The 25613-nt window shown below is 53.8% G+C and overlaps 1 protein-coding gene across 1 annotated transcript; it reads left to right on the top strand.

The window, feature by feature from the left end:
- Positions 1-1271: 1271 nt before the first annotated feature.
- Positions 1272-25216, top strand: SSUH2 (ssu-2 homolog; the record flags this gene model as incomplete). Its single annotated transcript, XM_079712556.1, is given in 13 exon segments — positions 1272-1314; positions 1317-1400; positions 8857-8955; positions 9309-9390; positions 10921-11050; positions 12485-12545; positions 13638-13762; positions 14821-14883; positions 16468-16553; positions 17873-17965; positions 18358-18463; positions 20235-20342; positions 25070-25216. Coding segments are annotated over 13 exon segments (1227 nt in total).
- Between the last annotated feature and the right edge of the window lie 397 nt (positions 25217-25613).

Consider the following 25613-nt stretch of genomic DNA (forward strand, 5'->3'; position numbering starts at 1 on the left):
CATTGCTTAATGTCTAAAGGTATTAAAGGCTGTATTAGGATCTCAGTCTTTCTCATGAACACGCAGTAATGAAACTTATATAACTCTCAAGTTTAAGGAATTTAGTGCTCCGATCAACCATAAAAACCTATTTGTGGGCGTTGAAGCATCTGACTGTATTTAAGAAGCGTTTGTCAAATTATTGCTACTGCTTTCACGATTGTCACCAGCATTGTGTTGAGGGCGGGCAGTGAATGAGGAGGGTGAGCGCAGCAGAGGGAGACTGAGGGCACTTCGTGGTCGCCTTGGAGCCCTCTCTGTGCCCAGCGCGGCCACTGAAGCCCGGCCATGGACACATCAGTCACAGCACTCCCCAGGTGAAGGCGACAGCCAGTCTGCACTGTGGACAACGTGACACATCCCATGGGCATTGCTGGGCTGGGCAGGCAGGGCATAGGGTACATGCTTTGCCCTACGGAGTGAGGCTGTCCTGGCTAGAGAACTCCAGGCCCGGCTGTGAATGTCATTGCCAAGGATGCAGTGCAGGTGGTGCCAGCTCAGGGCCCTGTGCCTCCACCAGCAGGTGACCCAGGTCCAGGTGTTCATGGTTTAGACTCCTCTAGAGGAGAGGGGTGATCTTGCGTCGTCTTGCAAGGGTCGGGGTTCAGGTGTTTCGAGCCCTGAGGCAGGAGGCTCAGGAAGAGGCCTTTAGAAACCCACAGATGTCTCCCAGAGAGCTGGGCTGGTGTGGTGACATCAGCGGCCCACGCAGCCTGGGTTGGGAGCCGGCTCTGCCCATGCTGTGCTGGGCAGCTTCGGAGCATCACCTCTTCATCCCAGCGTCGACTCTTCCCCAGGGAGCCCAGGAGGTTGACACTCACAACCTGAGAGCCCCCACCTGCCTCTCCCCTTGCCCTTGGGGAGGTAACCTCCTTGCGGTTATTACATTTCACGTCGTTCTCTACCCGCCTCCCCCACCCTGCCTGCCCAGCGCTCAGGAACCTGCCTCCTTGTAGACGAGCCATGTGGCACTGGGGTCAAGAGCTCTGACCTGAGAGTCAAGCAGACGAGAGCCTGAATCCCAGCTCAGGAAAATGGGTTCCATGAAAGTGCCCGTCTCACAGGGCTGCGTGAGGATGCAGGTGGTCAGGAACGCCAGCCGAGCCCGGCAAGTAGAGGGTCTTGTGAGGACGAGCCCCAAGAACCCTGAGACCGGGTCCAGAGCAGCCGCTCTGATGGACTCGGTGCTTCCCCACAGATGTTTCCCTCTGTTGTATTCAGATCAGGTAACAATGGGCCCGCTGTTCTGGGAGGGGCCTAGGGTGGTCCCTCAGATCCCAGCAGCCTGAGCCCACTGAGAGGGCAGACGCTTCCCTGGCTGGACGTCTCGACGATGGACAAGGATCTCAGTGACGGTGACAGTAAGTACAGGCTGTCAGGGCGAGGGACGCCCGTCTCCATGGGCCGCTGAGCTGAAATCTCCCCGCTGCCCTCAGCGCTGTCTTGGTTCTGCATCTGTGTTGCTAGAGCATCCCTTCCTTCCTTCCTTCCTTCCTTTCACACGTAAGCCCATTTGCAGCCTGCAGGCTGTTCTTCCATTAGGTGCCTCGGGGCAGTGGAGAAGGAAGGTAGAAAACCAAGGTGAGGACTTTCCTCCCTCACCACGTAACACTGTCCAAATCTTAGACTCTCTATCCTTCCTTTCTCTGATTGATAGTCACCCCTCCCCCGCCCAAGCCAAATGTGAGCCTGAGTATCAGGATTCTCATTTCAGTCAGAGCTGCATCAGTTCTTAGATGAGGTTAATTTTAAAGCAATGTCAGTGAAAGGTCTTTACGCACGATCTCCCTCTAGCAAAAAGCTCGCTTGTTCATTACTGCTCAGGAAACATAGTCCAGGTGACCCCATCTTGTCATTAGTGGGACAGAGATACAATGGAATCTAAGAACTAATTAAAGAGATGAAGAAGGAAGTGGTATTTTAAGGAGAAACGTGCTGTGTTTTAAAACACAGAAAAGAAAGTTGGATAGTGAGTTTGGAGTGGACAACGTGGGGAGTATCCGGTTGGGAATTGGCAGGCTAGGGTTCAAGTCCTAGCCCTGCTGTGAGTTGGCTCTGTGATCTTGGTCAAGTCACTTAATCTCTCTGAGCTTCAGTTTCCCCATCTGTAAAAGAAGATTTGTCAGGAGTTCTTAATTTGAGGACCATGAAGGTGAAGGCAAAATACTGTACGTATGGGCTTTGTGGCGGGGGGGAGGGGAAGGCATCCACAGCTTTCACTTGAATCCCAGAGAGGCCCGTGACACTAGTACATTTTCAGAGTTACCGAACTTGGTGACTTTGAAGGTCCTTTGCAGGCCCAACAATCTTTCCTGCCTTTAATGTTGGTGTCTCCGAGCTTTAAGCCTCAGAGCTGCAGTGGGATATAAAATGAACCCATGCTAATCTGAGAGAGCTCAGTTTAAATTTTGTTGGAGTCCTTTTTCATATTGAAGTGAGAGACTGTACCTAGATGTTTTAGCATGTATTTGAGGAGTACCGACTCTGATCTCTGATATATTGGAAATTGTGTATCCACAGTCTTATTCTAATAAGTTTCTACTAACAGTCAAATGCAGTCTTTCCTGTTAAAAAATACTGCTCATTAGCATTCTTTCAGTTTATTCTTGGAGTTTGTTGTAGTAGACATGGGCTATGTCAGATCTGGATTCACATCCAAGCTCTGCCTCCTGATTGCTGGGTGACTTTGCCTAAGTCACTTGACCTCTCTGAGCTTTATTTCCCCCAGTAAAAATAGAGATGGTGTCATCTTGCAGAACTGGTAAAAGATTAATTGGATGTAAAGTGCCTAATATATCACTCAGCCCAGAGTAGGCATGGAGTAAATGTTGACTCTAGAGAATTATCAGATTATGTCCCCGAGAGCTTTAAAATTAAACTGCTATTAATGGAAAATACTACCACCGTGGTGTTTCTGTTTTGGCATCAAGCTTTTTGGTAAGCAAGATAAGAGGAAGGTGAACTCTTTTTAGTTCCCTTAAAATTCTAAAAACTCTGATTCTGCCGTAGGGTCACCCTATGTGCTGGTTTCCAACATAATCAAACCTCAGGCTGGCATTTAGGGTTTACTGCAAGGTGTGAGATTGTCCAGAAAGTTTTTAGAAACAAGATTGACGAAATCTGAAACTAGGTAAAGTTTTCTCCTGGTTTCAGAAAGGGAGCCTGCTATGGGACTAATGTAATTTATTTATTTATTTTTAAAGCTTTTTCTTTCTTTTTTTTAAAAATAAATTTATTTTATTTATTGTTTATTTTTGACTGCGTTGGGTCTTGGTTGCTGTGTGCAGGCTTTCTCTAGCTGCAGTGAGCAGGGGCTACTCTTTGTTGTGGTCACGGGCTTCTCATTGCGGTGGCTTCTGTTGCAGAGCTCGGGCTCTAGGCTCACAGGCTTCCATAGTTGTGGTGTATGGGCTTCAATAGTTGTGGCACAAAGGGTCGGTAGTTGTGGCTCCCGGGCTCTAGAGCACAGGCTCAGTAGTTGTGGCACATGGGCTTAGTTGCTCCACCGCTTGTGGGATCTTCCTGGACCAGGGATCGAACCCATGTCCCCTGCATTGGCAGGTGGAGTCTTAACCACTGCGCCACCAGGGAAGCCCGACTTCTGTAATTTAAATGTCCCGTCTTAGGTGAGAGATGGTTGTCCAGTTTAGCCAGTTGAGTTACCCTTCCCAGTCACTAAAGTGTTGTCCCCTTAGTTTCCCCCCCGCCTTAGTTTTTGAGTCTACAATGTGGGGAAGCTTCAGAGAGAGAATATCTTCCTCCAGTGACATAATTTGGTACCAAAGTAGGCATGGATAGGGACATTCTGGGTGTTGCATCCACTTGGAAGTCACTTTCAGCACCACCTCTGTCGGATTTCCGTGCTTTAACAATGATTGATCAGGGTCAGGAGACGTGGACTCCTTTGATCACCTGAAATCAAGGGAATGGCATTTTAAAAAGAGCAAGATAAGGGGGTTATCCATGAATTGTGCCTTTCTCCACCAGAAAAATTCCCTCCTATACAAAAAAAAAAAAAATAGCTGGCATCTGGTGAGCAGAAACACGACCTGGGGGGCACTTTGCAAAGCTCTCTCGGCAACTCCTTGACGTGTGTGCCTGGAGCACTGGGGTATTCACCCGAGTAGAAAGGCCTTGGGGCTTGGAGTCAAGCTCTGAGTTCTAAGCACTGTTTCTGTCTCTGCTATGAGCCTGTGAGCTTGCTGTCTCAAATCACATCTCTGAGCCTCATCTTGTCCTTCTACTAAATGGGGAAAATAGTGGTTGTCATGAGGTGCAAGACAGATCATGGAGCATCCCTCACCGAGGCAGTGCATGAATTAGGGGGTGGTGGTCCAGCTGGACGGCCACCCTGGAACCCAGCCCAACACCGTGGAAACGGTGACGCGGCTGGTGGCCCCCATCGGAGCACCCCACGCTGGGCGCCACACAATGTCCCGTGACGTCCGCATTCCTGTTGTGCCCGATGAGATCTGCCCAGGAAATGACGTGTCTGCCCGTGCTTCAGCCTGGAGGCCTTTATTTTCGTCCACAACATAATGGGGAGGTTAATTTAGCTCTGACGAGTTGCCAGAGGTCATTGTGGCTTCCAGTTGATGGATGGAGCTCTGAGTGCCCCACCTCTCATTCTTCCCGTCTTCCTGCCCTGTTGTTTGGTTTCCAGCAGGACAGAGCAGCCACGTGGCGTTTCCTTGTCTTCTTGTCCAGGGAAGTATTGATGCCCCAGCGCAGCCAAGACTTCCGGGCAGGCGGGGGCCCTCCCAGGGGAGGGGGCTGTGGCGGCCTCGCCTTTCTTTCCACGCTTGACATTTTCACTCTTGTGCGCTGGCTTAAAGGAGCACCAAGAAAGAGGAAGACCCGCCCTCCTCGGTCCAAGGCACTGCCCGAACATCTATTACATGCCAGGCTCGGGGCTGAGAGCTGTATACATACACATTGTCTCGTTAGGTGGGCCCTAATACCACCCGCTCTCTTTCCCAGCTGGGGGAGTTGAGTGCTGGGAGGATGAGTGTCTGGCACAATGTCATGCGTTACCTGGCTCAGACGGCAGCATATAAGAGCCCGGGTTCCTAAACACCATGCCCAGGGATTCTGAGTGCAGTCACCCCCATCCCCACCCTGGCTACCGTCCAACCCTGCCCCTCACCTTTAATTCTTTTAACTGCGCTCACAGACACTGCATGGACCCTGCCCCAGACAGGTTCAAATTCTGGCCGCCACCTTCCTGATCCCCCTCAGAGCACCCCCGCACAGGTGGGTGTCAGGTCAGGGTGGGCAAAATACGGCTCATGGACCAAAGCTGACCCACCGCCTGTTCTGTAGTTTAATTGGGACCAGCCACACTTATTCAGTTGTCTGTTGTCTGTAGCTGCTTTTAGGGCACTACGGCCGAGGTGAGTAACTAAGACAGACTGTACAGCCCATAGTCTGAACTATTTACCACCTGGCTATTTGTAGAAAATGTTTGCTGATCCCTGGGTCCCTGGTGGCTGGAGTAGCTGAGAATGCTAATAAATGTATTAGAAGCGAAACAATATTGAGAACCAAGGTTCGAAGAATACTTCCAGGAGAAATCTCATCCTGGGGATTTCAGGACACATTGGCAGGCGTTTGCAGCTTTGGGACGATGTCACTTTGCATCGCACTCACATGCGCCCCAGGGCTCTCACCTGCTTCTTGGCAGAATCATTTGCTTACAAAGATAAGCTTTCCTGCTAAGAAAGGTACTCTCTATATCCACAAACGTTCTTCTATTTCAGCTTCCTTTGGAAGTTTCCTGCAAGGAGACAGAACCTTAGAGACGCATATGTATTCCTTATTATCAGAGGACGAGTGCACCCCTAATGGGGGAGGGGTGGTAGAGCAGGGTTGTTTATTTGTTTTAATGACACCGCCTCCTCCCTCACTGTTCTTGGCCACGAATGCCAGAATTTCAGGCTTCTTCACCATCCAACGCCTTGTCTCTACTTCCTGTTCCGGTTTTGAACAAGATCTACTTATTCTTCTGGCCTCTGCTTTTATTAAACTCTACAGAACAGGACATAATATTTTTATTTTTTGTAGTGATAAAGAGCTATAGGTTTTAGAGAGCTGCAGAAAAGAGGAGGATCTTGGAGATGAGGTGGATCAGCGGGAAGTTTGACCCAAGTGGCCTTCAGTGACTCAGTGCAGAGAGAATCCCCTTCCACTGGCCGTTTATCAGCTCGCCCTTTAAAGTCAACTTCCTATGGTCACCTGGCCACTAGAAAGACACAGCGGAGGGATCCTTGTCCCCCAGCCTGGGGACTTCACGGAACAGGTTTGACAGGTGGCCCACTGGGCTGGACCTGGAGCAAGGAGCCTCTGGCCTGCTGTAACGCCAGCGCTGTGTACCCTAGGAGTACTGGAGTAACCTCTCTGAGGCTCAGACTCCTCATGTCAAGCGGAGTTAGACGCCCTGCCTTCCACACCTCTAGGTGGGATGGTGGGGTGAGGCGTCAGGTGTGGGAGGTGCTTCCTGAGTAGTCCTGAGTTTCCAGGAGCCAGTCCTAGTATTATGCTTTCCTACTTGGAGTCTCAGTCCCTATGTATAGAGGTCACAGCCTGACAGATCAAGATGAGGTATTAAAAACAGTTACATCATCAGTGCCTCTTCCATAGGGTTTGCCTTGTAAAAAGCACTTGGAAAAGAACACCAGCTTTGGAGAGAGAAGAACCTTGGTTTGAATCCAGCTCTATCCCTCACTGGCTGGGTGATCTTGGGCGAGTCACAATCTCTCTGAGCCTCAGTCTCCTCGTTGATAGAATGTGGTTGTGCTGGTGTGTCAGTTTGGGTCATCCAAGAAGCAGACACCAAGATGGCCTGAGACACGCCAGACGTCCCTTGGAGACCTGTGAAGGGAAAGGGGGAGAAGGGGCAGGCGTAGGCAGGGACCCTCTTTGGACCACAGAGTAGGTCCGACACCTGTGAGAGCAGAGAGGGTGGCAGGGGAGCCTGAGACCCTGGGGTGGCTCCAAGAAAGCCTTGTGTGGGTCTGTGGGGAGTCTCAGAGTAAAGACCGCCTGATGGAGGAAGCTGCGTGGCCTACTGTCCCCCATCCCAGTGTCTTAAAGCAACAACCACTTGGGGTTCCCTGGTCGCACAGTGGTTGAGAGTCCGCCTGCCGATGCAGGGGACACGGATTCGTGCCCCGGTCCGGGAGGATCCCACAGGCCGCGGAGCGGCTGGGCCCGTGACCCATGGCCGCTGAGCCTGCGCGTCCGGAGCCTGTGCTCCGCAATGGGAGACGCCACGGTGGTGGGAGGCCCACGTACCGCAAAAAAAAAAAAAAAAAAAAAAAAACCACCACTTTAATATATTTCATGATTTTGTGGGTCAGAAATTTCAACAGGGCTCAGGTGGGTTCTCCATGTGTAATTGATTAGGGTCTGTGTTGGTTCAAGCTTCTGTACCAAAAATACCGTAGCCTGGGTTGGCTTAAACAACAAGCATTTATTTCTTACAGTTCTGGAGGCTGGGAGGTCCAAGGTCAAGGCATCAGCAGACCCGGCATCTGGTGAGGGCCCGCTTCTGGCTTGTAGACAGCCGTCTTCTTACTGGGTGCTCACATAGTAGAGGGGGCGAGAGAGCCCTAGCCTCTTTCTCTTCTTATAAGGACCTTGATCCCATCATGGGCTCCATCCTTAAGACCTCATTTAAACCTAATCACCTGCCAAGGGCTTCCCTGGTGGCGCAGTGGTTAAGAATCCGCCTGCCATTGCAGGGGACACGGGTTTGAGCCCTGATCGGGGAAGATCCCACATGCCGCGGAGCAACTAAGCCCGTGCGCCACAACTACTGAGCCTGCACTCTAGAGCCTGCGAGCCACAACCACTGAGCCCATGTGCCACAACTACTGAAGCCCATGCACCTAGAGCCCGTGCTCCGCAACAAGAGAAGCCGCCGCATTGAGAAGCCCGCGCACCGCAACAAAGAGTAGCCCCCGCTCGCCGCAACTAGAGAAAGCCCAAGTGCAGCAACGAAGACCCAACACGGCCAGAAACAAACAAATAAATAAATAAATTTTTTTAACGTGTTAAAAAAAACCCCCAAAATCCAGCTCTACTGGGGCTGTGGGTTTCAACATATGAATTTGGGGGGATGCAGACATGCAGTCCATAAAAGGGTCCCTCAGTGTATTCAGCAGGCAGCTGCTCTGGACTGGAGGGTCCCGGATGGCTTTGCTCATATTCCTGGTGGCTTGGCAGGGTGGCTGGAAGGCCAGGCTCCACTGGGCCCCTCCCCACGTAGTCTCAGGGCATTTGCTCGTGGCCTCTCCAGCGGGATAGTCTGATTTCTTACCTGGCAGCTCAGGCATCAAGAGGGACGGCTTCAGGAGGCCAGAAGTGGGAGCTGCAGTCTCTTCTTTGCTTGCTGTGTTCACTTGGTGAAGCGGTCACAAGCCTGCCCAGGTTCAAGGGGAGGAAACGGAGACCTGTCTGTTGATGAGAGGAGCGGCAAAGAAGTGTGCCCACCCGTTATTCAGTGTCTGTCTCCTGGGGCTGGGGAATATGGTACTGTTTATGCAGCACCTGTCCTGCTGACTGGCACAGAGTAGGTGCCCAGCAAATAGGAGCTGCCCTTTCGAATGTGTGTCTCATCTTTATTATTACCGCTGCTACTGTCATACCCCCAGCCCCACTGCTGGCCGCCCTGCAAATATGTTGTGTGTCCTGAGGGGGCCAGAGTGAGACTGACTGAAACCGTGAGCCTCTTTACGATGCACCTGCCAGGTAGCTGTCAGGAGTCGCCTTTGACCCCCTCCTCCCTGAGGCTCAGCACCGCCCGTTCTTCCCTAGGTGAGATGGACCTCAGCTTCGAGGCCGAGAGTCCTCTGGCGCCCCCGGCTGAACTCCTGGAGAGGCTGCCCAGCTGTGACTGGCTTCTTCAAGGGGACAGTGAGTCTGTGTCCCTGGGGGCTTGGGTCCCGCAGCCTCTTCCCGGGGCTTATGCTGTTGTGCGGGCACCTCTGGAACAGGCCGGGCTGGGAGAGCTCCCCCGTCCCCTGGGGGCCCTGGGAAGCCCCTTGTCGCCATTGGGAGGGAACGGGAGGACGGGGCATAGGCCCTGTGTCCACGGACATACCGTGACCACGTCCATCTCCACTTACGACCAGGATGCTGCTGGTCTTGGAACCGTCATTCTTCGTCTGCTCTTTCTCACATTCGGCCCATCTTTCCTCCTTTTGTCCCACAAATACCGGTGCCTTGGAGCGGGGCTGTCGAGCCCTGACTCCCCCGCTCTCCTCCAGGATGCCAGATATTCTTCCCACCTTCGGAGGCCCCGGGGAGGCCCCAGGAACAAAGGTGCTGGTCTTCGTTTCTGGAACACAGGTGAGCCCTGGCAGCCCCCATGGAGCCATTGCGCGGGATGACCCTCAGGTCACCTTTGTCCCCCGACAGCCCTCCTCGGGGATCTCAGGGGCCACAGATTTCAACCCAGACAGTGCATCAGGACTCCAGACCCAGTGGATCAGAGTCTCCAGGGATGGAGCCTGGGAGTGTGTACTTTTCCAAGCTCTTCAGGTTGTTTGGCTGCCAAGCCAGGGTTGAAAACTCTAGTCTAGATCAGGGGTTGCAAACTACGGCCCCCGGGCCAGATCCAGCTCACTGCCTATTTTTGTCTATCAGGTTTTATTGGCACACAACCATGTGTTTTTGTTTCCTTACTGTCTGTGGCTGCTTTTACACTGTGACAGAGGAGCTGAGTGGTGACACAGAGGCCAAGTGGCCCACAAAGCCTAAAGCATTTCCTATCTCGCCCTTTACCAAAAGTCTGCTTGCTTGGAGGACTCGGGGCAGAGCTCCGGCTGTCCGGCCAGCTTTGTGCGGACAGGAGGAGGAGCCGTGCCCGTTCTGGGTCCGGGGTGGCCGTGTCCTGCCGTCGAGGGTGTCTCCCTGGTGCTCCTGGCCCCGCTGCTGCCTGGACCACCTCCCTTCTCCTCCCTGGCCCCCCTCCCTGGGTGCCTGCAGACGCCCCTTCTTCCGTGGAGTCGTCCCGGCCACTGCTGCGCCCACGCTCTCCATCCGCTGTGCACTGGCTGTGGGCACACGGGCCCCTCTGTGTGCTGGGCTGGGGGTGTTGGCGACACAGCGTGCGTTGGTGAGGGCTTACATTTGCAGGCAGGTTGCCGTGGAGAAGAATGTGAAGATGGGGGGTGGGGAGGAGGAAGGGGCCTCTGCTCATGGCGGTGGCGGGAGGGCTTTGCCAAGGAGCGACAGGGCAGTTGGGCCTCAGGGGAGTCTTCCAGGAGGAGGAGAGGTGTCCCGAGAGGGGGCCGAGAAAGGGTCCTTCGTAGTCTGCCCTCCCAGCCTGCACCGCTGCCGTCCAGCGGGCTCACGGCGGGTCTCTGTGGGCGCCACTGTCAGAAGGTTCTCGGCTGGGGTCTTCCCCTGAGCGTTACTCACACCTCCTCTGGCTGAAGTCAAGGTCCCAGAGAGCAGGAACCTCGTCTAGCCTAACTCCACCTCCTTCTAGCTGGGTGACATCTTCTCTGGACCTCAGTTTTCCTTATCTGTAAAGTGGCATAATTCATCTTTCAGTTTTTTGTTTCTGTTTTTGTTTTTTTCATTTGAGTTCTAAGACCCCATCAGCCCTTCTCCGCGGCTCCACACCTCAGCTAAAGTGGTTTTGCTGTCCTCTAGAAGGACCTGCCACTTTCCCACCGGGCATCTGTTCACACAGTTCCTGATGCCGGAGATGCCCTCACCAGCTGGATGCCCGAGGGCTCTACCACTGATGTGGACACGGGGACCCCTGTCTCCGGGCCTTAGTTTCCATCTGCACAGTGAGGGGGCTGACAGGCCTGGGTGAGCCCGCAGGCTCCCCCCAGACCCACCGCCCCTCTGCTCGGTCCCCACCAGAGTCCCCGTGGTGACAGAGGAGGTGGCCCGGGAAGCCCTCCTCAGCTTCGTGGACTCCAAGTGCTGCTACGGCAGTGCGGCCGCCGGCGACCTCGTCATCCTGGAGCTGAAGCAGCAGGCCCTGCGCAGGGTGAGGGCTGGCCGGAGGGCGCCTGGCGAGGCCGGGGAGAAAGGAGGCTTGGGGAACAGTGCGTGTGAATAGCGGTGACATTGTAGTGAGTTATAACACAAGGAATCATGGTTGTCAATCACCAGAGAACAGCTCGAATGCCCTAGGCATCATGGACAGCGCATTGCTTACGTGTCTTACCGAATCCTCATAGCTACCCGGCATGGGAGGTATCATCGTCACCAGTTAGGAGGAATTGGACATTTAGAGAGGTGGAGTTACTTGCCCCCAAACATGCAGCTAGAAGTGACCGAGCTGGGATTGAAACACAGCTTTGCTGGCACCAAAGCCCTGTTTTTTTTTTTTTTTTTTTTTTTTTTTTTTTTTTTTTTTTTTTTTTTTTTTTTTTTTGCATTACGTGGGCTTCTCACTGCTGTGGCCTCTCCCGTTGCGGAGCACAGGCTCTGGACGCGCAGGCCCAGCAGCCATGGCTCACGGGCCTAGCCGCTCCGCGGCATGTGGGATCTTCCCAGACCGGGGCACGAACCCGTGTCCCCTGCATCGGCAGGCGGACTCTCAACCACTGCGCCACCAGGGAAGCCCCAAAGCCCTGTTTTTAAAGACACAACTTACCTGCTTCCTGGAGGGGTGGGCTAGAAAGGGCCGTCTCCTCCCCTGATCCCAGCTCCCTCTGCCTCCCCCAAGTTTCATCTGTGCCAGGGGTATTTATTCATCACCCCCAGGCCTGAGGCTCCAGGGAGGTCCTGTGCTTGGTACCAAGACCACACAAGTAGTGATCCCACCTTTGTCACCTTCTGCCTTGACAGGGACAAGTTGAAGTTCACATTTCCTAGTGTCACTGGCATAGCCGTCCCCTGGAGGGCACACAGTCACAGAAATCAGCCTCGCAGGGAGTGGTCAGAGCAGGGATTTGAGGTACGAGGTCTCTGTGTAGCCGTGTGACCTTGGGCAAGTCACCCGACCTCTGAGCATCCCTTTCCTCACATGGAAAAGGAGGAGCCAGGCGATGTCCAGGATCCCGTGGATGAGGATCAAGAAGGAGGATCTCGACCTCAGGCAGATAAATTCCCCCGGGGCTGCTCGGAGTGGCTGATTCCAGCAGCCTCCATCTGTCAGAGGGCAAGTTTTGCTTCAAAACTTGCCTAATAGACCATTTCTGTGTATAAAGAAATTATACACATTATACTGAAGGTGCCCAGTGGTGTGTCTGTCAGGGGAGATTTCCTGGGGCTGAGTGACCCCCTGCAGATGTGTCCCAGGGCATCTGCGATGTGAGTCGCTGCTGCCAGCCTGTTCTGAGCAGCCCTCGGGTGCTGACCGTGCTTGGGAACTTCTGTTCTCCCTGCTGAGCCCGGGGTGGGGAGCTTCATCCTTTCGCATAAGGCTCTGTCTTCCTAAGGGCACGAGTGTGAACACACTTTTTTTTCTTTGTAGTATCGACTAGAAACCTTCAGTGAATCCAGGATAAGTGAATGGACTTTTCAGCCCTTTACCAGTAAGTGAGCTGTCTGAAATCAGTTTAATTAGGAGCGAACATGGCAGGGGTTGGTGGAGAATGTCAGGACGTGGCTTAGCCACTAAACCCCGAGGAAGATGCTCTGCTGCTCGGAGCCTCAGTTTCCCATCCCCCATAAAAAGAGAGGGTGGCCTTTCCTCCTGGAGACCTTCCAGGGCTGACATTAGCAGACGCTTCCTGTCCAGGAAGTGGCTTGCAGGAGGTCCTGCAAAAGTCTAGTGTTTGCGTTTGGCCACAGGCTGGTGCTGCCACACGGGGCCAGACTGCAAAGGCAGCCAGTGTGCTCGGGCGTCTACCTGCCTCCTGGGCCACCCCCAGCGCCTCCCTGGGTCTCTAGATCCCCACCCCGTTCAGTGTGCTATGCCACCTCTGCTGGACCCCCTAGAGGCTTAAGGCTCTCTTTCTGGGAAGCTCTGTGCCCTACCTGTTTTCTGGTTCATCCTTCGAGACTTAGCTCAACGGTCCCCTCTTTTATGAAGCCTTTGAGGATTTCTTCCCTGCTGTCCCCCCCCACAGCATAATGAGTCAGTCTTCTGAGTTTTCAGAACGCCTTATGCAGCTCTTGTCCAAAACACTTACCATGTCATATTCTGTTGTGTTGTGATGTAGTCTCTCTCCTTGAACGGAGGAGGAGGAGAAAGAAGATGGTGGGGATGGTGACAGTAGTGATGACAATCCTGGTTTATTTGTCCCTCGGCATGTGCCAGCCCTGGGCTAAGCTTTGGTATGCCTTCTGCTGCTCAGTTTTACTACCGTTCTCCATGGTAGGTGCCACCGTTATCCCTGGTTAGAGAGGAGAGGGTTGCAGGGCAGAGAGGTATAGATGGGGGAACTGGTGTCGAGTTCCGCAGCCAGGAAGTACAAGAAGCAGGACTCAGCTGGGTCTGTTCAACTCCGACGCTTGGCTGCTTAACCACAGGCTCTAAGGGGACCCTTAGCCACCAGTCCCTCGGCCCCAGGTTCTAGCTTAACGCCTGGCACCAGGTGAAGGCTCCGTACTATTCGGTGAATACATGAAGGCTGGTCCTTGCAGCCGTCTGCTGCTCTTTGAACAGCCCCTTTCTCTGTCAGACCACTCCGTGGATGGGCCACAAAGAGGGACCTCCCCCAGGCTTTGGGACATCAAGGTCCAGGTTCCCCCGATGTTTCAGGAAGATACCAGGAAGTTCCAAGTCCCTCACTCATCACTGGTCAAGGTAATGTGTGCATTGGAGTCTCCGCCCTTCTCTCGGAGCTGGTTTTCCGGGCACCGTAGTGTCTTCAAACTTTATCCTTTTAAAAAGGAAACCCAAAGTCCAGGCTGGTGGTTTATTTCTTGCCCATCAAATAAGCAGAATTTTAAGAAAATCCAGCGTATGGGATGTAGTCCCATACGAAATTCCGCGCAAATTAGGGAGCGTTCACATAGCCATAGGATGGTACGAAATTGTCACCAGCTTTAAATAGCGAGCATTCACTTTCCTAAACCATCTGAGTGCTTTTGTCTTTTTTATTTTTATTTTTTTGACCTGTTGGGAAACAGCTGAATGAAACATATAAAATAAAATTAAAGCATCACTGGGATTTTTTTTATTGAAGTCATTAGGGGAGTAGAATTTGACATCCACGCTGTTTTACAGAAATATAATCAGGACAGGTAGTGAGGGTAACCTAATGTGTTACAAAACCACAGCTGAGATGTTTTATGTTATGTTCTCATCTAATTACCTGCCTTGTTTTCACTTTAGAACTTGACTCAAGCGTGTCATTTTACCCTCTGAGTTTTCATAGCATCATAAGACGAAGAGGACTTTGAGAGATCAAGAAAGTGTTTCATTCTGTTCTCCAGGGTGGAAAAGCTATTTTGATTCAGCCATTGAATTCCAGTAGCTAGCTTGCTGCCTTTTGCAAAAACACCCTCTGTTTTTTTATGGCTTCTATTCCCAAAGACCACTTTAGCCACCTAATGGGCTGAGGATACTGGCTTTTGTGGTTTAGCCTGGGAGTGTGAGTTAGGACATGGGAGTCGGAGACCTGGTCTCCCCGTCTTAGCATCCAGGACTGACTGGGCTGAGGCTCCGAGGAGGTGGTAACGTGATCTCCTTGGCTTGGTGTTCAAGGCCCTTTGGAAGCCTAGTCACAAATGGTCATCTTCCCACCATGGCCTGAACTGTTATACCTCCACGTGGGATGCTGACATCATGGGGGTGGGGTTGGTGAAATCAGGGGCTGCTGGTACTTGGAAAACCAGATCAAGGAGAGCGTTCACTCTCAGGAATGCCACAAATGCCACGGGCATGGGCGCTACAAGTGCAGCAGCTGCCATGGGGCCGGCACGGTGAGTCACATGTGGCCGTTGGTGAGTACGTGATGTGGAGCAGGACCATGTGGGGATGGAGGGCTGGGCTGGCAGCCTGGGACTCCCTGCGCCAACAGTGGGGCCTCCGACAAGTCATCCTCCCTCTCCGGGCCTCCATCTTCCTACCTGTAAAATGGGAATGTTGGAGTGGGTGGTCTCTGTTGACCTTATTTCACTTTGATGGTTTATGATTTTCATTCTTCTCTCCTTTTCTCCTCCACCTACAAACATTTATTGAGTACCTGCTGGGTGCAGGAGGACTGAGACCTGGGGTCCTTCTCACAGGGACCCTCTGTCCGAGGGGCAGACTGGCAGGTGACCAGCACTTGTAGTGCAGGGGCCAGTGCCGGCCGAGAAGTGAAGTTCAGGGCCTTTGAGGGACACAGTAGACTCGGGCCTTGGAGTAGCTTCCTGGGGCCGCCGTAATAAATGACCACAAACTGGGTGGCGTAAAGCAAAAATTTATTCCCTTAAGAGTTCTGGAGGCTGGATGTCCAATACCAAGGTGTCGGCAGGGTTAAGAGCCACCTCATGCCTTCCTCCCGGCTTCTGGCAGCGGCTGGCAGTCCTTGGCTTAGAGCTGCCTCCCCCGCATCTCTGCCTCCGTGCTGCTTCCTGGCTTCTCTGTGTGTGTCTCTGTCTCCTCACGGGCTTCCCATAGGGACACGAGTCACTGGATGTAGGGCCCACCCTTCCGCAGTATGACCTCACCTTTACTACTTACATCTGCAGAGATGAGTTCCAAATAAGGTCACATTCTGCGGTTCTGGTAGATGTAAATCCGGGCGGGGATGACCACGTATACGATTCAGCCCCGCGAGCCCCTCCGCACCAGCCAGGCCCTCGTGTCCTCAGCATTCTTTGCAGAATCCTCTAGGCTACTAGCCTTCCCAGCAGTAAGTCCGCGCCCCTCGCGTGTTCTCAGCTCTCCCCACCTCCCCGTTTGTGCCTAATCCCTGGGCCACACACGGACCACTTGCTGCTCTAAGCCGGCTTCCTCTGTCCTCTCTCTGCCCACGCGCCCTTCCACCCACCTTCCGCCTGCTGCGTGCTCGCCCGGCTCCGCGGCGCCTGCGCCTGCTCTGGGCCCTCCGGTGGCCTTTGCTGCTCCCTCCCCCGCCCCTCCTCCTCCTCCCCCTTGTCCCTCAGGCTTTCCCTGGAATGTCTCCGGAGCGCACCCCAAGCCCGCTGTGAGGGCATAGCCTGGTCCATCTCTGGGGGCTTCTCCAGCACCAGAGAGGGCCAGCCTGCCCCCTCTACCCCCGCCCCGGCCATGGCTGTTTGGTCAGGGGACAGTCCCAAGGGTCATGGGGATCCGAGAAGAGCAGGAGAGGCTGAGGTCTCAGGAGAAACAGGGACGTGAGGATGCAGAGTCTCTGAAGCTCCAACTGGAGGGGTCCAAAGACACACTGCATTTCACAGACAAGGGGCGAGGCCCAGGGAGAGCAGGTAGGGAAGTGACAGCTTGGGGAAGGTCCCAGGCTGGCTTGGAGCCAGGTCTCAGGATGCCCTTGGCCTGCTCCCCGGGAGGCGGGTGACGGCTGAGGCCACGTGTGTCCGCAGGTGCGGTGCCCCTCGTGCAGCGGGGCCAAGCGCAAAGCCAGGCCCGCCCGGCGGTGTCAGATGTGCTCGGGGTCCGGCAGGCAGAGGTAAGATGGGGCTCCCCGGCCCCGAGCTGAGTGCTCTCACTGGCGTCCTTGCTTTTTACTGCCTGCCCTCAGGAAGGCAAGCGGGCGCACTGTCTTGTCCCCACTGTGTCCCCAGAGCTCTGTGCATTGTAGGTGCCCTGTCACCTCGGTGTTTCTTGAGACCACGTGGAGCCCATCAAGCAATCTGTGGGTCGGGGGCGGGGGGAGGTACGAGGGTCTGCAGGGAGGAAGGGAGGCCGTGGGTTAAGAGAGGAGACCTCTTCCTGCTCACGTGGAGGGGAAGTGAATACAGAAGAGCACCCAAGGTGAGATTCTGATCTCTGAGGATCCGGGCCTGGGCAAACCCTTATTTATAACCCATTGCAGGGACTAAATGGAGCAAGAGTGAAGGAAGGTTGGTTGATTGACTAAACAAAGTGCCTGTTCACAGGGCTTTGCAAACAGTGGGTTGCTGCCTTTTGGACTTGATGTCCTTTCATGTATTTATAAATCTTTAAAGGGAAACAAGAGACCATGAGGAGTGACACTCTTCAAAGTTGTGTTGGGTTAATGATACCTGTGGCTCATCCACGCCCAGGCCATCCTTCTAACAAGGCCAGATGGCGAAGCTTTGGTGGACCTGCCACCTGTGGTTGGTAAAGGAGCTCTTTGATTTGGAAGGAAACTTAGATTTCTTTCACTTACAAGTAAAAGAACTCCAATTCAAACTGGCTTTAGCAAAAGAGTAAATTTATAGGCCCATGTAATGGAAAAGTCGAGGAATAGATTTCTGGGATGACTTCAGGTACAGCTGGATCCAGGTGCTTAAACAATGTCACCAGGAATCTGTCTCTGTCCCTCACTCTGCTTTCCTTCATGTTGGCTTCATCCTCAGGCAGGCTGTCTCCTGTGGTGGCAGAGGAGGCCACCAGCAGCTCCAAGCTTGGTGACCTCAGTGGAAAAGGATGACCCTTTCCTGATAGTTCCAGAAAAAGTTCTGGGGTGGATCTCAGTGCACTCACTTGGGTCATATGTCAATCTCTGTATCAGCCACTGTGGCCAGAGAGATGGAATGCTCCGAGTGGCCAGGCTGAGGTCCCAAGCTGGTCATAGAAGGGTTGGGGGCAAGCCCAAAAACCATGTGGGCTGGTGGGGAGAAGGGTGGTCTCCAAAGGGAGACTGGGGCACTGCTACGAGGAGCAGGAGGTCTAGACGGTGGGCACGTGGAAGCAATCCGTGCCCACCACAGTCACCTCTATGAGGAAGGATGTGAGGCAGGGGCCTCCGGAGCCACTGGGACACCATGACCATCTGAGTGGTACTGATGGGGCCCCTCTCAGGTGCAGCACATGCTCAGGGAGGGGGAACAAGACCTGTGCCACCTGCAAGGGCGAGAAGAAACTGCTGCACTTCCTCCAGCTGGTCATTGTATGGTACGTAGCACCTCTCAATGCCATGGCCTGGCAGGGTGGCCGGGGGGACATGGCCTGGATTGGTTTCTGCAGAGAAGCTGCACTTGGTTGGGGCTTTCACAGTGCAGGGACCTGCTGGGAGAGAAGGAGTCCCAGGGTCCTAAGGCCCCACGTCAGGGAAGCTCCCACGCATTAAGGGTTTCTCCTATCAGGTACCTTGCTAGAACAGAACTGTCTGTACTTTACTAGTTTTCCATCTTACGCGTGAGAATGCTGAGGCCCAGAGAGGCTAAAGCACTTTCCCAAGGTCCCACCGGTAGCACGGCAAGCCCTCCAGCCCCGATCTGCCTGATTCCAAACCCAGGTTCTTAACCCGACCCCCGGGCTCCGTCCCTCATCCTCTCCACTTCCAGGAAGAATAGCCTGTTTGAGTTTGTGTCTGAGCACCAGCCGGACTGCCCTGGGGAGCTGCTTGCTAAAGCCCGAGGAGAGACCCTCTTTAAGGATGAAAACACGATGGTAAGGAGGGCTTTGCTGCCGCCCTAAAGGGAGCTGGGTCCCTCCTCCCGCTGTGAGGCCAGGCCTTCTGGTTCTGCAGGCGATGCATTCATTCAGAAAGGCTGGGCGGGGACAGAGGCTGCTGGGACCCCATGGGGCAGTTTCTGTCTTGAATTTTACATATTCAACTCTCCTTTCTTCCCCTGTTCCTTTTCTCTCACTCTTTTCCTCCCTCCTTCCCTTGGACCAATCTTGAGACCCTCCTCCTATACCAGGCACCATTCTAGGCCATGGAGATGCCATAAAACAGAATCTCTGCCCTCCGATCTCACAGTCGGTGAGGGAGAGGGTAATAATAGCATTTTCACCACACTGTCAGCCATTGAGAAATACACAAGCGACTAGAGAGACAGGAAGGGGCAGGGTGTCGGGGGTGGAGAGCGGTGCAGTGGGGCAGTGGGTGGTGTGACAGTATGGGAGTCAGGGTGTCCAGCAGTGGAAGCAGCACGACAGAGGCCTCGGGGAGCAGCACAGGGCAGGGGGCTGGAGGGCAGCGAGCTGGGCAGAGCAAGGAGCTAAGACATGCCAGGTGCCAGCAGCCAGATCAGGGAGGGTCTTGTACACTAGCAGTTGGCAAATTCCGGCCCTTGGCCTGCTTTTATAAATAAAGTTCTATTGGAGCACAGCCCACTTGTTTATGTATTGTCTGTGGCTGCTATCGTGCTTCGAGGGCAGAGTTGAGTAGTCGAGACAGAGACCCCATGGCCTTCACACCTGAGTATTTACTCTGGCCCTTTACAGAAAAGATCTGTGGCTCCCTGCTGTCGGCCTGGGAAGGGAATTTGGCCTTTATGGGTCATCCTCAGACAGGTTTTTTTGGTTTTGTTTTCTTCCCTTCCTTCCTCCCACCCTTCCTTCCTCCCACCCTTCCTTCCTCCCTCCCTCCCTCCCTTCCTTCCTTCCTTTTTATTTTTTTAACAGTATGTAGCTGTTTCAGACTGGCTTATTAGTTTCAGGTGTATATCATGATTTGCTATTTGTATATTACTGTGAAATCATCACCACAATAAATCCAGTTCACTTCCATCACCACACAGTTAAAATGATTTTTCTTGTGATGAGACCTTTTTTATGAGCTACTCTCAGCAACTTTCAAATATCCGATCCAGTATTATCAACTGTAGTTAGCATTCTGTACTTTACAGCCCCAAGACGTATCTCATAATTGGAAGTTTGTACCAGTTGACCCCCTTTCACCCCCTTTGCCCACCCCTCCAATCCCCATCTCTGGAAACCATCAATCTGTTCTCTGTATCTAGGAGTTTGTGTTTGTTTTAATTCCACATGTAAGTGAGATCATTGGGTGTGTATCTTTCTCTGACTTATCTCACTTAACATAATGCCCTCTTCCATCCATGTTGCTGAAAATGGCAGGAATTCCTTCTTTATGGCTTCATAATAGTCCTCAGCTTCTTTTCTTTGCCCGAATCACTGGGCTTTCAAGGCTCACTTCAGGCATCACTCCTCTAGGAAGCCCTGCGCCCAATCCTAGCCTGAGTTAGGCAGCGAAGGCGCGCCGGGTGGGCGTGTAGTCTGTCTACGGCCCTCGTTTATTGGCTGGAGTTCCCGACGCTATAAGGTGGATGATCAATGGTCCGCGTGGGTTTAACAAGCCCCACCCATCCCGCTCGCCCGTGGCACGGGCCGTCCCTCTCTGGGCTCGTGCTCCCATCAGCCCTCCAAGGCTCCAGGTGCTGAGGCTCCGGGTCAGGTGGTCTGCGTCTCCCCCCAGGTGTATCCCATCGTGGACTTCCCCCTGCGGGAGATCTCTCTGGCCTCCCAGCGGGGTATCGCCGAGCACAGCGCTGCGCTGGCCTCCCGAGCCCGCGTCCTGCAGCAGGTGAGCTGAGGGAGGGCGGTGGGGGCCGGGGCTGGTGGAAGGTGAGGTGCCGGGTCTGCTGGGGCTCCAGGACACTGTCCCCGTGGACGTAAAGGAGGGAACGGGCCTCTCCCTTTGTGGGGAGGTTCCTTCTTGAGAGTGGCAGGGCAGAAGGAAGGGGGGAGGGGTGGAGCCCCAGTCGGAGGAGCACAGAGGTACTAGGGACTGACTTGGGGCCAGGGTGACCAGAGGTCACAGAGCAGGGCTGGTCAGACATAAGGCCACGGGGAGAAGTTTGGATTGATTTATCCTGCGAGCGACAGGGAGCTTACAGGGTTTCACGCAGGAATGTGGCTCAGTGTGGTTTCGATTCTCACCCCCCCTGGTATTCAGGGAAGGGGAGGGAAAGCTCGAGATCTAGGGTCCAAGGCAGGTTTGGAACCCAGCGTCCGGCCCCCCGGGGCACTTCCCAAATCCCAGGCCCCCAAGGGCAGGGCTGAAGGCCCTCGCTGCTTTGCGGCTGTTATCCTGCTGGCCACTAGGTGGCGGTGGTGCCCGTCGCGTCCCCAGGAGCCGCGGGGGGCGGGGCGTGTGGATGGAAGATGTGGGGGTTGGTAAGGGAAAGCCCAGCCCCTGAGCTCCGTGAGGGCTCTGTCGGGGGTCCGAGTCTTACAAACTGGGCGCAGATCCTGGCTCTTCCACGTCCCAGAGTGGTCCCGGGCCAGCTACAAACGCCTTCCTGAAGTTCAGTTTCTCACCCGTAAAAAAGAGATACTACTATCGCCTCAGAGGGCTTGGTAGGGATATCATTTGCTTTAAGTGCGTGGAACCCGGTGCTCAAAATGTCCCTGTGCCTTCCGTTCCCTTTCCAATGAGTATTCCCCTTCTCTTTCTGCACGTTTACCCTGTTTGCAGGAGAGAAAAGGATTCATTTAATTTAAAATTAATAATGACCGTCTTGGAGCTGGAATGCACCTCAGAGAGGATGAAACGGGGGCACTGCAAACTCAAAGGCCTGGGGGGGGCGGTGTTGTGGGTAGGAGGCTCCCTTATCCAAAGGGCCCCGCCTCCCCTCAGCTCTGTGCAGCGCAGGGGCAGAGATTTCAGACCTTCTGAAATCCACAGTTTTACATGAAATCTTCCAGTTTTTCAATATTGAAAGGAAAATTTAAAAAAAGCTAAGAGCACTGTATGGGCTGCTGGGCCAGCTTTGGCCTGTGGGCATCCTCGGCTACCCCTGGTCTAGTCCAAACCCATGAGTTTGCCGATAAATCAGAGGAAGCCCAGACAGTGGAAGTAATTTAGGCAAGATCACACAGCTTCTCAGTGGAAGAGCCCAGGAGTAGAACTCAGATTTCCCAACTCCAAGGGAAATGTTATTATCTGCCGCACTCAAGGCACGCAAGCGACTCTGAAAGCCAGTGTAGGTTTGCGGGGCTATCAGCCGGACGAGGCAGCGCCCTTTTGGCCTGGCAGACACTGCAGGGGCGAGTCACTTCCCAGGTTATGTCCTGCTTCCCAGCTCTGGCACATAGTCATGGCTCCTGGCCCTTCTCTTCCATTCATGAGCCTCGACGTCCTCATCTGTAAAATGGGCACGGTTGGACCTTGCCTTAGGTTGGGCTCCACAGAAGCAGCTCTGAGACGAGGATCCGTGTGCAAGTCATTTTTATTTTGTTTTTTATCAATTTATTTTATTTTGGACTGCATTGGGTCTTTGTGGTGTGCGGGCTTCTCATTGCGGTGGCTTCTCGTTGTGGAGCATGGGCTCTAGGTATGCGGGCTTCAGTAGTTGTGGCATATGGGCTCAGTAGTTGTAGCTCATGAGCTCTAGAGCACAGACTCAGAGCTTAGTTGCTCCACGGTATGTGGGATCTTCCTGGACCAGCACTCGAACCTGTGTCCCCTGCATTGACAGGTGGCTTCCTAACCACTGTGCCACCAGGGAAGCCCAAGACATTTGTTAAGGAAGGGCTCCCAGGGGAAATGGGTAAAGGGGTGGGGGAGCCGGAACAGGAAGAGGGTCAGACAAGGGGGCGGTGAGGGTAGTGGCGCTCTGAGTGTCAGCCATACCTCAGCGGCTGTTCGCCTGGAGCTGACATTTGTTCTTCAGCCTCATCCACGGAGGACCCCAGCCCTGTCTCTAAGGGGCCTTGCTCCTGCAGCCCTGGTACAGTCTGGTGGGTATTAGAGTGAAGACCACCCAGTAGTGAGCTGTGTACTGTAGGACTGGCCGGAGGACGAGGCATGATTGCAGCAGCTTGTGGACACAGGTGCTTCTCCTGGGACGTTTTTGCTGCTGAGGCTGACAATTTTGAGTCCTTTTTGGACCCTTCACTTGGCAGAGGGGCAGTGACTGCCCAAGATCACACAGCATGTTGGCGGCAGGCCTCCGTCTAGACCCTGGGCCTCCTGGGCTTTCCCTGACAGCACAGCCCTGTCTCAGGCGACACAAGCCATCTGTGAACCAGACCTGGAGCAGGGAGGGGTGCACCAGGGGCAGATGTGCATGTTTCTTTAAAAGGGAGCGTAGGGGCTTCCCTGGTGGTGCAGTGCTTGAGAGCCCGCCTGCCGATGCAGGGGACGCGGGTTCGTACCCCGGTCCAGGAGGATCCCACGTGCCGCGGAGCGGCTGGGCCCGTGGACCATGGCCACTGAGCCTGCGCGTCCGGAGCCTGTGCTCCGTGACGGGAGAGGCCGTGACAGTGAGAGGCCCGCGTACTGCAAAAAAAAAAAAAAAAAAAAAGGGAGCGTAAAGGGAGAAGAGGCCACTTCTGTGACTTTGTCCTAAATTGTCCTTTGGCCCAGGATCTACAGACAAAGATTCATGCTGATATTTTGTTCAGGGTTGGGAAGTTAGCGAGTAGAATCCAGTGAGGGGACAGCTGTCACAGGCGGGGCTCCGGCCCCTCCTCTCAGACCTGGAATCTGCTCATCCCAGGGGCACAGCCAAGGTGTACCAGCAGATATACGTCCGATTACGAGATGACCACTGGATGGCAGTTGATGTCCTGGCCAACCTGTGGTCTCCAACCTGGAGACCTTTAGAATCCAAAATGGAGGCACGTGGGGTGGGGCTGCTGTGGTTTTGCTCTCTGTTGGATAGTAGAAGAGTTTGGAAACCAGAGTGGTCTGACCCGTGGCCCAGGCTTTCTGAGCAGAGGTTGGCTCGCCTCCCCTCTTGCCCCGTGGTTCCCATTTTGGGTCTCCTGTACCAACATGGCAGGAGGGATCGTCTGCCTTTTCTTTCCATAGTTATCCCCCTTGGAGGCCGCTTTCTGGCACACGGAGAAAACTCAGTCTCACCATCTCATTTGGTTTTCTCAACAAGTCCATGACATAGAAGTTTTTGTACCCATTTCACAGATGAGGGAACGGAGGCCCAGAGAGAGGAAGTGGGAGGTCACGCAGATGGCTTCATGGGAAGTGCACGCCCTGACCCTGAGTCCCCCCACTCCTGCTACAGTGTCAGTCACTCTGCCACCCCTCCAACCCGCACCTCCCAGCGTAGGGAGCCCACTACTCAACATACTCTCCCGGCCTGTTCCCCACTTCCCCCGGGGGCCTGTGGACCGTCACCTCCCACGAGAGGACTTGGGCTCTTTTCCCAAGGAGGGGATCTTCCTGCAAGTAGGAGGGTCTGACCCTGGGCCAACCACACCACCTCCCTCTGGGGTTGGGGACCCCACATCCGAGTCTGGGACGGGAGCAGCTTGTGCACAGGAACTTAGGGTTTGGGCACAGAGCTTGGCTCACAGTACATCCCGAGAAAGCTTTGCTGGGGCTGGGGAGTCACTTTGCTCTGTGGGTTACACCCGTAGTTTTCCGTAACAAATCAGCGCCAAAGCCAATGACCTGGGTGTCTCAGCAGGAGTCAGTGTTAGCTCTAAGGCGGCAGGGCATTCTGTTCCCTGCCCCGTAATTTTGGAAGCTTGTTGAGTAAGTGCTCAGAGAAAGGGCCAGAGAACGAGGGATTTAGGACCCCTCTGCAGGGGGGAGTGAGTGCCCCGGACTCTCAAGTAGACAGGGATGCCAGGGAGGAGATTTGAGCCTGAAATAGGTGCAGCCAGGAGGTGGGGCTTGACCTGGATGATCTTGCAAGCTTGAAATTCCTTGGGCCTCAGTTTCCCCATGTGTAAAAGGAGGGGAAAACTTGAGAAAGACTTTTCTCAAAGGAGGGTGGATGCAAAACCCTGGTGCAGGGAGGGAAGGGTCTGAGAAAATAGCCTGAAGCAGCCCACCAAACTTTGGAATTTCTTTGGAGTCAACATTTTATCTTAAAATTTAATTCAAATTGCATAATACATTCCCTAATATCTCCATGGTTATTTTAATATAAAAATGTTTAAAATGACTTTATCCTCCACTGTTCTCCACTCCACTCTGTCCAGCCCCCCCCCCACCCATCTAAAAATTACCGCTTCTGGGAGATGTCCTGTTCGGCTGGTGGATTTCCATACATCCTGAAACTCCCCTGGGGATTGCCTGTGCGCCCCACCCCCCCACCCCCCACTTCATGAAACTTAGAATGAGGTGGTGGTTAAAGATGAGAAGTCGGTTTGGGCTAGGACTTAGGGTATGTGAAGGAGCCTAGTAAGAGATACATCTAGGAGGCAGGTTGGAGCCAAAACGCCAACTGCAGAGCACGAACTTCATTCCACAGGTAATAGGGAGCTACTGAAGGTTCTTGAGCAGGTGAGTGACTTGAACAGAACCCTGAGGTTTTTCTTGGCCAATTGTTTCCTCAGCGCCAGACCATTGAGCTGGTCCCCCTCACGGAAGTTCGTTACTGGTACCAAGGAAAGACTTACGTCTACTACATCTACGGCACCGACCACCAAGTGTACGTGGTGGATTACCCCGAGAGGTACTGCTGTGGCTGCACCATCATCTGACATCGCACATCTGCCCCCAGAGCCCGCCACTCACGTTTGCCCAGGAGATTGGCCGAGGTCTCTGAGTTGACTCACTGTTGGCTCCTCTGGACAATTGCATGCAAACCCTGGTGTGTCCTTCCAGAGAATTCAGCTTCTCTGTCAAGCTACAAGTCCTTCTGGAGCCTGTTTGGCGGAATCTATCATGTGTCTAACCTACAAGAATTCATCTACACACATTGATTTAGGAGAAATAACTTAAGCAGTGGGGGCTTTGCCTCTGGCCTGTGAACTAAAGCCCTGATTGAGCATGGGGTTGCTTTTACTTTTCCCTGGGGCAGTCTCAGTTCTGGTGTGTCTCTGCTAGTCTGGGCCTTTTGTGGAGCTGAGTGATTCTGAAATGTTGAAAGATAGACTG

The sequence above is a fragment of the Hyperoodon ampullatus genome (assembly GCF_949752795.1).
Source record: "Hyperoodon ampullatus genome assembly, chromosome: 10".
NCBI classification, from domain to species: Eukaryota; Metazoa; Chordata; class Mammalia; order Artiodactyla; family Ziphiidae; genus Hyperoodon; species Hyperoodon ampullatus.